The sequence below is a fragment of the Fulvia fulva genome, chromosome 7, assembly GCF_020509005.1.
Source record: "Fulvia fulva chromosome 7, complete sequence".
Taxonomy (NCBI): Eukaryota; Fungi; Ascomycota; class Dothideomycetes; order Mycosphaerellales; family Mycosphaerellaceae; genus Fulvia; species Fulvia fulva.
In genome coordinates this window covers 3733085-3746097 of record NC_063018.1, presented here as the reverse complement: position 1 = coordinate 3746097, position 13013 = coordinate 3733085, and the positions used below count along the sequence as shown (strand labels likewise).

At 44.0% G+C, this 13013-nt stretch overlaps 3 protein-coding genes across 3 annotated transcripts; 2 read left to right on the top strand and 1 right to left on the bottom strand.

The window, feature by feature from the left end:
• Positions 1-9265: 9265 nt before the first annotated feature.
• On the top strand, positions 9266-9466 carry CLAFUR5_20317 (uncharacterized protein; the record flags this gene model as incomplete). Its single annotated transcript, XM_059463153.1, has 2 exons — positions 9266-9278; positions 9336-9466. 2 exons carry the CDS (start codon positions 9266-9268, stop codon positions 9464-9466), a joined length of 144 nt encoding a protein of 47 aa, XP_059319069.1.
• Positions 9467-10801: 1335 nt separating this feature from the next.
• On the top strand, positions 10802-11187 carry CLAFUR5_10573 (uncharacterized protein; the record flags this gene model as incomplete). The annotated part of the gene is made up of 2 exons (XM_047909721.1): positions 10802-10927; positions 11056-11187. 2 exons carry the CDS (start codon positions 10802-10804, stop codon positions 11185-11187), a joined length of 258 nt encoding a protein of 85 aa, XP_047764624.1.
• Positions 11188-12325: 1138 nt separating this feature from the next.
• Positions 12326-12979, bottom strand: CLAFUR5_10572 (uncharacterized protein; the record flags this gene model as incomplete). The annotated part of the gene is made up of 2 exons (XM_047909720.1): positions 12326-12529; positions 12644-12979. The coding sequence occupies 2 exons, from the start codon at positions 12977-12979 to the stop codon at positions 12326-12328; spliced, it is 540 nt and encodes a 179-aa protein (XP_047764625.1).
• Positions 12980-13013: the final 34 nt, after the last annotated feature.

Sequence of the window (13013 nt, the reverse complement as noted above, 5' to 3'; positions counted from 1 at the left end):
CTCTGAGATGGTTGCAGACGGGTTTACAAAACCAAAGACTGGTCCACACTTCCAGAGGTTTGTAAGCCAGCTGAACCTGTCATAAAAAGGTCCAAGTACTATTGACAGGAAGTGAGCAGACTGTAACCTCCCATACGAGATGAGTGGGAGTGTTAAGATGTAGCATCTCAAAGGGAGTCAACAATCAGGAAGTGATCTGGCAGCCTGAGGCATCCACGATGACTCAGCTTGTAGGGAGATACCTTCTCTCCCCTTTAGCTTAGATAGACATCCAACACAATCAACATATTGGTTCCTGATATATTGCTGCATGCTCGTGCTATTAGTCAGTTGAAGATTGATCTCTTACTCCACTCCGCTGCTATCCACCCGTACCTGTTCAACAAGATTTATTAATTTTTTCTTAAGATTACTATATATACTTTACGGCCTACGGACCGACAAGTATACATACCTACGCGTAAGCTATCTTAAGGTCACTAGGCGCGCCCTTACTTACTAGGGTAGTTGGTCGTCTATACTAGGTGTCCTTATCCTTGTCCCTCTTACTATATATACTCTTTACGGTATTGTATACCTCTTCCTTGTCTCTAGCGATACGAATGAACTAGCTAACGGGGTCTATAAGCTAGTAGTCTTCTATCTTCTTTATCTAGAACTCGTTTAGGCTAATCTATAGCTCGTACGACACTATAGGCTTGCCGGCCTTAGCGCTAAGGCGGCGGTATTCGACGATATATTCGCTAAACTCCTAGCCGTACTTCTACTTTAGCTAGTATAGGTCGCGTCTAGCCTTAAGCTTAATGTCTCGAGGATTCTTACCGAAGTTGTCGTCTAACTCGTCCTATATATCCTCGAGGCTTACCTATTCGTCGTTCTCGATAGCCGTACGGATAATATCTCTAGAGGTACCGAGAGTATAACGCTTAACGTAGTTAAAGATATTAAGGCAAGGTGTTTATATAGTATATCGTGCCGCAATAGAGTCCTTATAGCTCTCTTTCTAGTCGATATAGGAGAGCTCGCCTAAGTTATCGAACTCTTTAGGATAGGGGAAACGTTAGTCGGTTTAGGCGGCGAATATCGTAGTATTATTAGTACGGGCTACTAAGAGTACGAAAGAACCGGCGCGGGTAGTACGGTTATAGGTACGGGCCTAATAGCCGCTACCTACTAGAGTCTAAGAACGACGGGTACCGGCTTAGGGGAATCCCTCTAGACTAGTAGTCTACTATTCCTACTACTACGGCTATCGCTAGGGTCGTAACTACTCAGAAAAAGTCGGCGGGCGGTCTCGCTCGCTTAGTAAGGCGGTAAGCCGGGCTTATGTCTTAAGTTACGAGATCTTAGTGTCCTACTATATAATCTTAGCCTTAAGTTAGTCGACTTCGTCCTCTACTTACTCGAGATAGTTATTAGTAGTATTAATACGGCCTACTAGCTTATCGGTAATCTTCTTATAGTGTTCCTTAGTTACGGTGTCGTCTAAGGCTATTTATAGTATCTAGATACGGGCCTTAGCGTCTTCCTAGGATGTCTAATATGTTATAGTATCGGCTTATATCTTATCTCGCTCGGTCGCTATATCCTATCGGTCTTCGAAGACGACATTATATTCTTCTTAGAGCTTCGTAAGTTTAGAGTCGACTTGATCGCGTTCCTCGCGATAGCGTCGTACCTAGGCTCGAGAGTAGGCGAGTATAACCTTCTAGTAGGCGTACCTATCTATAGTGCTCTTAACTTTAAGATATATAGTATTAGGCCGTAAGGTAACTACTCTCTTAAATACTTTAGTATCGGTAATCTTATAGTTTATTAGATCGTACTCGAAGTCTATATTGTTAAAGTCGATCTAGTCTATACGAGGAGGCGCTATACTATTAATAAACTATATAAAGTCGATACCTTTACTATCGTCTTCGTAAGACGAGAGACGAGTATTTTCGATATCTAGTCGTACTAGCTTTTTTGCCTTCTACCCTACTACCCTCGTGTCGTATTAAAGACTAAGGCGTATTATTAGTTATAGGAATTTGTAAATCGGGTGTATATAGATTATAGAGAGTAGACCTGTCTGTTCTGTTTCCTTGCTTATACTATATCCTACTTACGCGGTCCGGATATATACTATCGCTAAGGATCGAGTTAAGCTAGTTCTAAAGTTCTAATTTCTAAGGGTCTCCGGTTAGTAACTCGGCTAAGATAGAGGGCGTACGATATAGGTGTTACTGTCGCTAAATAGTAGCGCTAAGTCGTATACTTAAAGGTCGTAGAGGAGGGCGTCGAGAGGCCTCGTCGGCGTTCTCTATTATCGCGAATTAATCGTACGGTCTAGTACTATCCTACTATCTCGGGCGGTCTCGGTATCGTACGTAGAGGTTAGCTCTCTACTTATAGGTAGGCGTAACTAACTATTACGGGCGAGAGTACTATAATAGGGTCGGGCAAAGATATATATAGATAGATATTTCATTAAGCTGTTGTAGTGCCCTTTGGCCTATATAGCTATACTATCTTGTTTTCGTATATATAGAGGGGAAACCGTGTTAGTAAAAACCCCTCCTCCTTCCCGCCTGTCTTTTCCTCCTAGTTATTGTCTTAATTTTCCCTTGTTAGGGGTACGCTAGTGTTATAGGCCTGCCCTAATAACTACCCTATCTGCCACCCCCTAGCTTCCGCCTCTTGTCTATCCACTCCTCCGTCTCGCTAGCGAGGCTAAACTACTAGAGGTATCCCTACTATAGTATCTACCGAGAGATTCGGCGAATGTTGCCTTTGTCCCTAATAATTAACTTATAGTCTCTCCTTCCCGCTTAGTGCCTCCAATTTCCCCTGCCTCTCGCCCACTACGGGCATCGTAGTAGCATATGTTCTAGGTTTTGCGATAGGTAGCCACACTAGTAGGCTAGGCTATAGATGTCTAGTACGCGTCTTCTAAACAGGTAGGCCCTTAACCTAATATATTCGGACCTGATTTGGATCGCTATGCTTGCCTCGGCCCTTGTCAGGTCCCTATATAGCTAGTAATTGTGTCTCTAGAAGGCTCGGAGCGCTATCGGGCCTGTTGTCTTAGGGGGCTTCTTTTTCTAGTCCTGCTCCTATAGGTAGCTCGCTATCTGTTCCGCTAGGCTTTAGGTCTTAGCCTTGCTCCCGCCGGCCTAGCGAGTCCTACGCTCCTCCTCTTTTCGTGCTAGCCATTCGGTGCTTGTCTATATAGCCGTAAAGGTAGTAAGGTCATCCTCTTTTTAGCTTGTCCTATGTCCGGCCCCTCTCCGGTAGTAGCTTTCTATCTTATTCTTTACCTCCTAGATCGTAGTTTGTACTAGGTAACCTATCGTCCTTACCGCGTATTAAATTCTTATTCCCCGGATATACTGGCCGATTAGTAGTGTTCCTGTCTCTATTTCTACCGTACTTGTTAACGTTGTCTTATATACGCCTAGTACCCTACGTAGGTTGCCTATCTATATCCTGTTTAGGGGTTACTCTATCCGTTTCGGGATCGGCTTGCCTACGCCTCCTGTTCCCTAAATCTGTGCCCTGTATAGTATAGCTAGTCTAACGATCGCCTTATACATTACTCTTGCCTTATCGAATGTTGCTCCCTATATAGATGCCGTAAGTCTCTTTATCGAGGCTTTGTTAACTTGTACTCGACTCTAGGCTTTCTTAACCTGTACATTCTAGCTTAGCTTCGGGTCGAGCTAGATCCCTAGTACCCGTAGCTCCGCTAATAGCTTTGTCTCGTAGCCTTAGATTCTTACCGCCGCCTTTATGTTAAAGTGTGTTCTCGCTTTACTAAAGTGTATAAGTTAGTACTTTTTAGGGGCGAACTAGGCACTATACTTCTTTGCCTACTCCTCGTATTTCTTATGCCTATCTTCGAGGAGGCGACAGTTCTCTTCTGTCGAGTCTAACTAGGCTAGGATGTTTATGTCGTCTACGAACCCCGATACTAAGGTTTGCGGAGAGGTGAGTAGGGGGATTAGATTAGACATAAATATCAGAAACAGGATAGGGGAGAGAGTAGATCCCTAAGGTATTCCAGTCTCTACCTTTACCGGGTCGGACGTGTACCTTCCTAGGACTAGGTATATTGTCCGTTCCTAGAGAAAGGAGTAGACGAACGTCGTTACCTACTAGGGGATGCCTTTCTACTGTAGGATATGTATTAGCCTTTGGTATAAGACGTTATTAAAGGCTCCTACGATGTCGAGGGATAGTAAGGACGCCGCTCGGTTCCTACCGTAGTGCTAGAGGGTCTGAATTTGCTCCGTAATTAGCTCTATTGCTATTAGTATCGATCGCTAGCTTCTTCCCCCTATCTATATTACTAGGAGTACGTAGTTGTCCTCGGCTAGCTACGTAAGTCTCTAGGCTACTATCTTTTCTAGGACCTTCCCTATCGTGTTTAGAAGTACGATTAGTCTATACGACTTGGGCTAAGTATAGTCCTCCTTCTATAGCTTACGTAGCACTACTGTTATAGACTCTCTATACGGCTTCAGGTAATACCCTAGCCGTAGGTACGCGGTAAACAGGTTTGCTAGGCTCGGCGCGATCTCTTCTCTATACTCTTTTAGCAGTATGTTTAGTATCCTATCTAGGCCTAGGGCTTTCCGTCCTTTTAGCTTACTTATGACTCCTGTTACTATATTAGAGCTAACCGCCCAATCTATGTCTAGGGGTTCCGGGTATATACTCGGGTCGATATCCGTAAGGTCTGCCTCTACTTACGTCGAAAAGAAATGGTCGGCTAATACTTTTGCCTTGCCCCGGGGCGTAGCCTAGGCAATCCCTTCGCGGTCTACGATTAGGGGGAAGTAAGGGGTTTGCTACTCTTTAGGTAGTCGTGCCTATTTAGCAAGTCTCTATATCTGTTCCGGGTTTTCTATAACGAGCCCGATCGTCGCTCTCTAGTCCTATAGCTTGTCGCGTCTTATCTATACCTTCTTCTCTTATGTCGCGCGACAGTATTGCTCCTACGTCTCTTAGGTATGCTCCTTCGTCTACTGTCGCCTTGCCCTTCTAGCCTCCCTTACCTTCGTAGAGTATTCAGGGGTCTAGAAGGCCTTCTACTACGTTAAGGGCCGGAGTAACGGCGTATATTGTTCCGCTGCTTGCTATATAACCGAGGTAATCTGTTCCGCTACTTGATCTAGCTAAGCTGTCGTCTCGAGTTCTCTATACTATAGTAGGTTCGCTATTAGGAAGCCTCTTATATCGTCCTAGCGTGCCTTCTTCTAGTTACGGCGTAGTTCGCTTACTAGCTCCTCTATCGCCTTCACCCCTAGCGTCGTTTAGATAGGGATATAGTCTAAGGAGGCTTCTAGCGCGTAGTTCGGTCGGTATTAGACTAGTCTCTCTTTAAGTTCTCGTAATAGAAAGTATAGGTCGATCGTGCTTACACTTGAACGGGCCTTCTACGTCTCTGTTCCCTTTGGTATTACTAAGGCCATTCCGTAGCGTACGGTTATATCTAGTAGCTTTTCCCCTAGAAACGCGTACGGGGGAGTGAATTCGAGTCCCTACCGTAGGTAGTAGAGGTTGAAGTCGCCGAGGAGTACTTGCTTTATGTCTTAGCTTAGGGTCCGCTCTAGGTAGGCGAGGGTTCCTAGTTCCCTACTCGTCCGACCCCGCGGTAGCGGGTTATAAACGTTATGGATCTAGATAGGGCCTTGTATCGTATCGATCTAGATTGATGTTATGTCTCCTAGGTTGCCCTACTACGGTAGTATAACCTTCTACGACTTAAGGTCTATAGTCTTGCTTACGTATATATATGTCCTCGGGATAACGCCTCGTTAGCCCGCGATTACGGTATAGTATCTCCGGTCATTATAAGTGGCTAGGAGTCCTTCGTAGGGGTTGACCTATAGTTCCTATACCGCGATAACGTAGTGCCGTAGCGGGTCTAGCTCTTATAGAAAGTGGCGCTAGACCTTGTCCCTACTTTTGTTTACGTTATACTATACGATAGTAATGTCGTCGTATAGTATTATTCGTTATCCGTAAGGTCCATTTCCGTACTAACCTACTATGTCTCCTAAGCCTATATCTCGCTATCCGGCTAGCCCTAGGGCCGCTAGGGCGCCCTAAAGATTCGTATTTAGCCTAGTTCGTTAGCGGCCCGGTTAAGATGTCGAGGCCTACCGGGAGGTAGATACGTTTACGGTTAGGTTCCCTTGTTCGTCTCTTCTGCCCTCTTCCTTTTACTCGGTTCGAAGCCCTTATATACGGTAGGTCCCTCCTACTACCGTTAGGGGTACCTAGCTAGTATAGAAATCCTTACTTGTCTCGCTCGTTCTTATGCTACTATTCTAGTTAGGTATTAGCTTAAATACGCTAGGTACCTTCTACCGTAGTATATACACCTACTCTCCTTTTTTAGGCATTCCCTTCCCTAGTATAGGACTACGTAGTAAGGACACCTTAGGGTCTTCTCCCCGTATTTTAGGGCTATATGACCGTACTGTTAGCATTAGAAGCATTGTAGTACCCTATAGCTACTCTAATAGATCTCCGTGTCTATTCTCTTGTAGTTCTAGAATAGCCTATTGTCTAGTATCTAGTTAGCTTGTTCCGCTGTCTCTACCTAGATAATAAGCGATAAGTATGTCTTTTCTCGGTCTACTGTCTTATATAGCTATGCCGCCTTCGTTAGTCGTACTTCTAGAGAGGTGTTCTAGTTCTGTACTTAGAGGTAGGGAAGGTCTTCGACCTTAAATGTCCTAGGGACCCCGTAGGCGATAACGGTATACTGTTAGTAGGAGACTCGTACCGACTTCGCGACTTTAGTAGTCTACTCCTTATAGGTCTCTAGCTTTCGTCTATTAGACTCTTATACGGTAAAGAGTCTCACTACGCCTATTGCCTCTACCCTCGCTCTAACTACCTCCTTTTAGCCGATTCTATCGACAATCTCCTTGCTTATTAGGGCTGCGATTTCTTGTTTTTCCGCCGGATTAGTAATGTATAGGCGTACCGCCTTGCTTACCTTCGGAGGGGGTTAATTCTTACCTACTACTACTATTGCCTATATAGTTAGTCTCTAGGCTACTTTCTGTGTTGCTTATTAGATTGTTTTCGGGATTTGGTATAATAGCGCTTTTAGCGCTCCTAGTAGCTGTGCTATAGTGTTCTTATATATCCGGGCTAGGTGTTCGCTATCCCCTAGCAAGTCTTCCGCCTCCGTATATAGGGTCGTCTACGCTATGTTGTTTGTCGTTAGCCTCTACTTTCTATATAGTAGGCCTTAGCTTGTGTCCTAGGTTTTTCCTTAGTCTGTTCCCTAGTTTGACTCTTAGTATAGAGTGTTCGTAAGGCTATAGCTCTCGTTAGTTACTATCCTTCGCTACTGTTCGGGGTCGCGCTTCCTAATTAGGTAGTTGTCCTCCGTAACTCCGTAACTCTAGGGTCTGCCTTTAGGGAAACGGAACCTTAGTTTTAGGGTTCTTTATACTACGATTGCGCCGCCGCTAGCGTAGGCGGGTCGCTACTACTTAAGTGGATTGCTCGCCTTAATAAGGGCTGTCGAATAAATAGTCCTCGTCCGCTATAGGTGCGCGAGCGATATATATAGTCTAATAGATAATAAGGTGTTTACGAAGGTAATAGGAGATATCTAAAGATATATATAGTTACGTAAGCTATCTAAGAGAGCGCGAGAGGCGTAAGAAGACAAAGTAGCGTAAATCGAGCTAGCGGGTACTAGCGGCCGCTAGCGCGCGGGCGTACGACCGACGATACTATATTACGAGGCAGTTCGTAGAAAAGGGCTATCTCGTAATATACGGTCTAGTACTATTATATTGTCTCGTACGGTCTCGGTATCGTAGGTAGAGGTTAGCTCTCTACTTATAGGTAGGCGTAACTAACTATTACGGGCGAGAGTACTATAATAGGGTCGGGTAAAGACATATATAGTTACGCGAGCTATCTAATAGAGCGCGAGAAGCGCGAGAAGATAAAGTCGTACAAATCGAGTTAGCGGGTACTAGCGGCCGCTAGCGCGCGGGCGTATAGCCGACGATACTATATTACGAGGTAGTTTGTAAAAAGGGCTGTCTCGTAATAAAGAGCTTAGTATAACGCTTGCCTCGAGTAGAGATGTAATAGATATAAACCGAGACGATAGCGCGATAATTAGAAGAGGTCTAGACGTCGAATAAGATATAAATATCGCTTAGTGCCTTTAGTATCTCCTAGATTAACTTCGCCTTCTAGTTCTTATACTTATAGAGTACCTACTTTCGAATAGTCGCGCCGGCGCGTAGTAGCTACTATCTAATATTCTATAATAGGTAATAAACGAGCTCTCGAAAATAGGCGTTCTCGACTATACGAAAGGCGATATAGTAGTATATAATCTATTAGATAAGTAGTCACTTAAATTTGTTAAACTTAGAGACTTACGCCTATATTAAAGTCGTCTACGCCGGATTGATAATAGGCTCTTTAATAACAGTAATAGGCCGACCCTACTTATTTAATCTATAGATAGTAAGGTAAGAAAGTGGCCCTTAATTACCGTTAACGATAGGCAGTTCTTAAGGCTTGCCCTCTAGCTTATAGGTCTAGTAGTAATATACCTCCTTACTATTATCGTACCGTATTAACGACTCGCTATATTACTATACCGGAGAGGTCCGTTTACGCGTCCCTTTCGACTATATCGCCTTCTTACGCGTATACTCCTTACTATAGAGCTTGTAGTAGTCCTTATACTTATCTGTATAGAAGTCTAGGTTCTTTAAAGAGAGGGTTATAATATTAGATACTAGGGCTCGATTGCCGGTAAATAATAGCTATACGAAGGGTATTGTAGCGACAGTAAGGTGAAAGAAAGAGAGGTAAATATATACGTAAAACGCGTAGGTACGCGACTCTAAGATTATACTAATTTAGCGTATACTAACTACGGATTAGCATCCTACTAGAGCGGCTTAGATACGGGCTCTAGGCTATATATAGATCTAGTTACTAAGGGCAGTAAGGAACCTTACTACTAGATAACTAATAGCGATAGCGAGGTTACTATAACTAACTAATAACTACCGGTTAGTACTACTAACTATTAGTAACTATACTAATAAGCTTACTAGAAAGGCTAATAGAGACGGAAATGACCTTACTACTCCTAGACGAGGAAAGCTAGGTTAATAAAACCACACGGTATAAAGATACCCCTATACTAGGCTAATAAGACTCACCCTCGAAAGACATTAATACTATTATAGCTTCCCGTAGACCTCACCGAGTAAACATGTCTACTAAACGTATACTACTAACCTAGGAGACTCTAAACTCCTTTTATATACTAAACACGCTTAAAGAAGATAATATAAAAGAAGAATATAATCCCGTTATCTACGACATTTATAAGAACGCTAGGTATAGCGCTAAAGCGTACGAAAATGACTTAGGTACCCTATTAGCGACTGATCTAGCTATACCTCTACCCTAGGAAGGAATTAAATACGTCGACTCCTACTCTTAATATAGAGGAGACGGACACACGAGCTATATTTATAACCTAGGAATGTACTAGGAACTATAAGACCTCGATAACGAACTTCTTTACTACCTTATTAACGAAGTCGACCCTAGTACTAATTAACTATACCCTAAATATACAATATAGGCAGTTAAGACCGAACTATATAAATACCTACGACGCAAATATATCTAGCTAATCGAAAACGATATACTTCTAGACATAGAAATTGTTTACCCCGCTTACCGTAGCTACCGTAATTTTACGATACGACTAGAGCACGAATTATTAATCACTAAATATAACAATCTCGTTAGTCTTACGATGAATAAAATTGATAATTTATATAACTTCGCTCTAGAACGTATTCTAAGCTATAGTAACTACGAAAACTACGAAATCTATATAGCTAAAGTAGCCCTAGAACCTAAACTAAGAATAGTTCGAGAAGCTACGATATAAACTAACGTAAGCTAATAGATATAAGCCTACGAAGAAGAATATAATAGCCTTATCCGTAACGATACCTAGGATATAGTCGACAGACTAACAACTTAACACGTCCTTAGTAGTAGGTAGGTCTCTAAGTAAAAACTAGGGCCTATAGGCAAAGTGTTAAAATATAAGGGACAATTCGTAGTTAAGGGGTACGAATAGATCTATAGAATTGATTTTGACGAGACGTTCGCCGGAGTTATTAAACAACTATCGTATAAACTCCTATTCGCGCTATAGGCTTACTACGGATAGGAATGCTACTAGCTCGACGTAAAACCCGCCTTCCTATACGGAGATATTAACGAAGAAATCTACGTCGAGCTACTAGAAGGATTTCCTAAGCTAGATAGTAAGGTACTAAAGCTTAAGAAGTCTCTGTACGGCCTTAAGTAGGCTCTAAGGTAGTAGTACCTCAAACTTCGAATGTTACTCGAATCTAATAGATAGATCGTTTCGAAACATAATAGCTCGCTATTTATCTACCTAGACAAGCTATATCTAACGGTCTACGTCGACGACATCAACATCTTTGGTTCTAACAAGCGAGCAATCGAAGAGACTAAATGGGGACTTAAGCGCGACTTCGAAATGACAGACCTCGGTTAGTGTGCGTACTACCTAGGCATATATGTACGAATTACACCGAAGGGAACCTACCTGCACTAAGCCAGCTATATACAACAGATCCTTAACAGGTTCGAGCTTAGGAATATGAACAGTCTGTCTACTCTAGTCGACGCAACTACTCGTCTGTCTGCAAATGCATCCTTAACATGCCAGAAGGATTTCCTTCGAACCTACTAAGCAATGGTCGGATCTATTAACTACCTCTCGACCCTTTCCAGACCAGATATCACCTACGCAGTAGGCCTCGCCGCAAGATATATGTCGAATCTAAGCGAGGACTATATGAAGGCTGTTAAACGCATCTTTGTATACGTGAAGGGCACCAACCACCTTAGACTGTTCTTCAAATTAAGCAAAGACAAAGGCCCTCCTCAACTACGAGGATCGTGCGATAGCGACTGGGCAAACTGCACAGACACTACACGATCGACGAGTGGCTGGGTCTTTACCTTAGGAGGAAGCCCCATCTCCTAGAGTTCAAAGAGACAGAAGACAGTAGCACTTTCCAGTTGCGAGGCCGGATACATGGCTACTACGGAGGCTACGAAGGAAGCTATCTGGCTTAGAGGACTTCTCTAAGAAATGGACATTCCTGGTCTAAATCCCAACGACCCTACACTAATCATGATCGACAACAACGGTGCGATGAAACTGACTCGCAACCCAGAGTTCCACGCTAGAACCAAACACATCGCCCTTCGACATCACTTTATCCGAGAACATGTTACCAACAACGACATCTCTATAGAAAGAGTCCCTACTATAGACAACATTGCTGACCTCCTTACCACGCTCCACACTGACCAAACCGCCCAAAACAACTGGTGGGATTATGTTCATTTCTGAAGGTGTTGTTCTAGCTCTCTATTCACATCCACACCACCTTGTTCTTCGTTCTGCTGCGTCTATAGTCACAATGTGTATCTACTGCGTTCTTCTGACCCCTGCTGAATATGATATTCTCCAATCTCTCGGGTGATATGGCTGTCTTGAGCCTGCAGTGTCCAGAGCATTGCGCACCTGATGCCTTGTGGGTGTGAAGAGCGGTTTGAAGGTCTTAACAAGGTCTCTTTGCGAGCACTTGATGCCCTTAAGTCTGCAGTAGTGATAGGCTCCTACTGTCTGATTCTTTTGAGGTGTTGAAAGGTGTTTGGTCATCTTGCAGTAGCTTCTCCAATCCAAGAAACAGGTGAAAAGTTTGCGACGGTAGCATGCGACAACAACACCACATATAGCCAATCCAAGCACGACAATCTGTTCAGTGATGTATCCAGATACGTATATAAATTTGCTGGTTGCAATGGGCCTGATATTGGATAAAGAAAACACGATTGAAGATGTGGTGTTGTTTTTTGGTGGAGGTGGGCGCTCTGGTCCGTATGACGCGTGCTTACTAAAGGACTCCCGCGGCCGCGACATTGTGAGCTCGTAGAAAAGATGGGTCTCAGAGCACCGCCTGAGGACATCGAAACTCTCAGGATGGGGGAGTGTTGAAAGGATTTTTTGAGGAGCCTCAGGCACCGAGATTAGGTGGCGCTCGGGGCTGCCGGAGGCAGACCCAAATAGGGGCTCAATTAGTTGGGTCTTTGTTTGAGGTCCCAACTATTGTCAATCAATTTGTAATCAACGATTATATAAGTAGTGTCCTCTTACAGGACTTAATAGAATCACCCTTCCAAGATTCAACAAACGGGATATTCTTGCTCATGTCACATTAAGTAGTAGAGGTACTGGCTTCCTCATTCCAGTGATCTCAGCAATCTCATTAGTGAGGTCCTTCTCCGATCCGACAAGACCGGCCATCCTGCCTTTGTGCCCAATAATCTCCCAATCGCGGTTGTTGATGACGAACAGCACAGTCGTTGGCGCAAGTAGCATCTGCAAAGTCCACGCTCGCTCAATCAGACACTGTCGCGAAAGGCTTCCTTGAACGCCTCATGGCCCGACATCTCAGCAAGGTACGCGAGGCAACATCTTGAGCTCCGGTACCATCTGAACATCGAAGTTGATAGACTCCTGTATATCCGTACTGCTACGCTTATCGATACAGCACGTATCAATCCAGAACCATTCAACATCGACATTGCCCTCCTTAATAAAAGTACAGAACTCCTTAACTTTCCGAACCCCATCAAGTTCCCGCCGCCGCTTCTTGAGTACATCCTTGTACATCCTTGTACATCCTTGTACGTCGTCTCGAAATGTTTCCCGTACCAGCGATGCGATACGACGCGATGATGTAATCCGGTGTAGAGGATGGTGACCATGGAACTCCGCTTGCTCCTTAGACTCCAGCGTGGTGAACATTGAGCAGGCGCATGGCAATGTCGCGCCAGACCACCTTGCGACAGTCCGCATTGCTCCCCAACGCTTTGAGACGCAATCGAAGTCG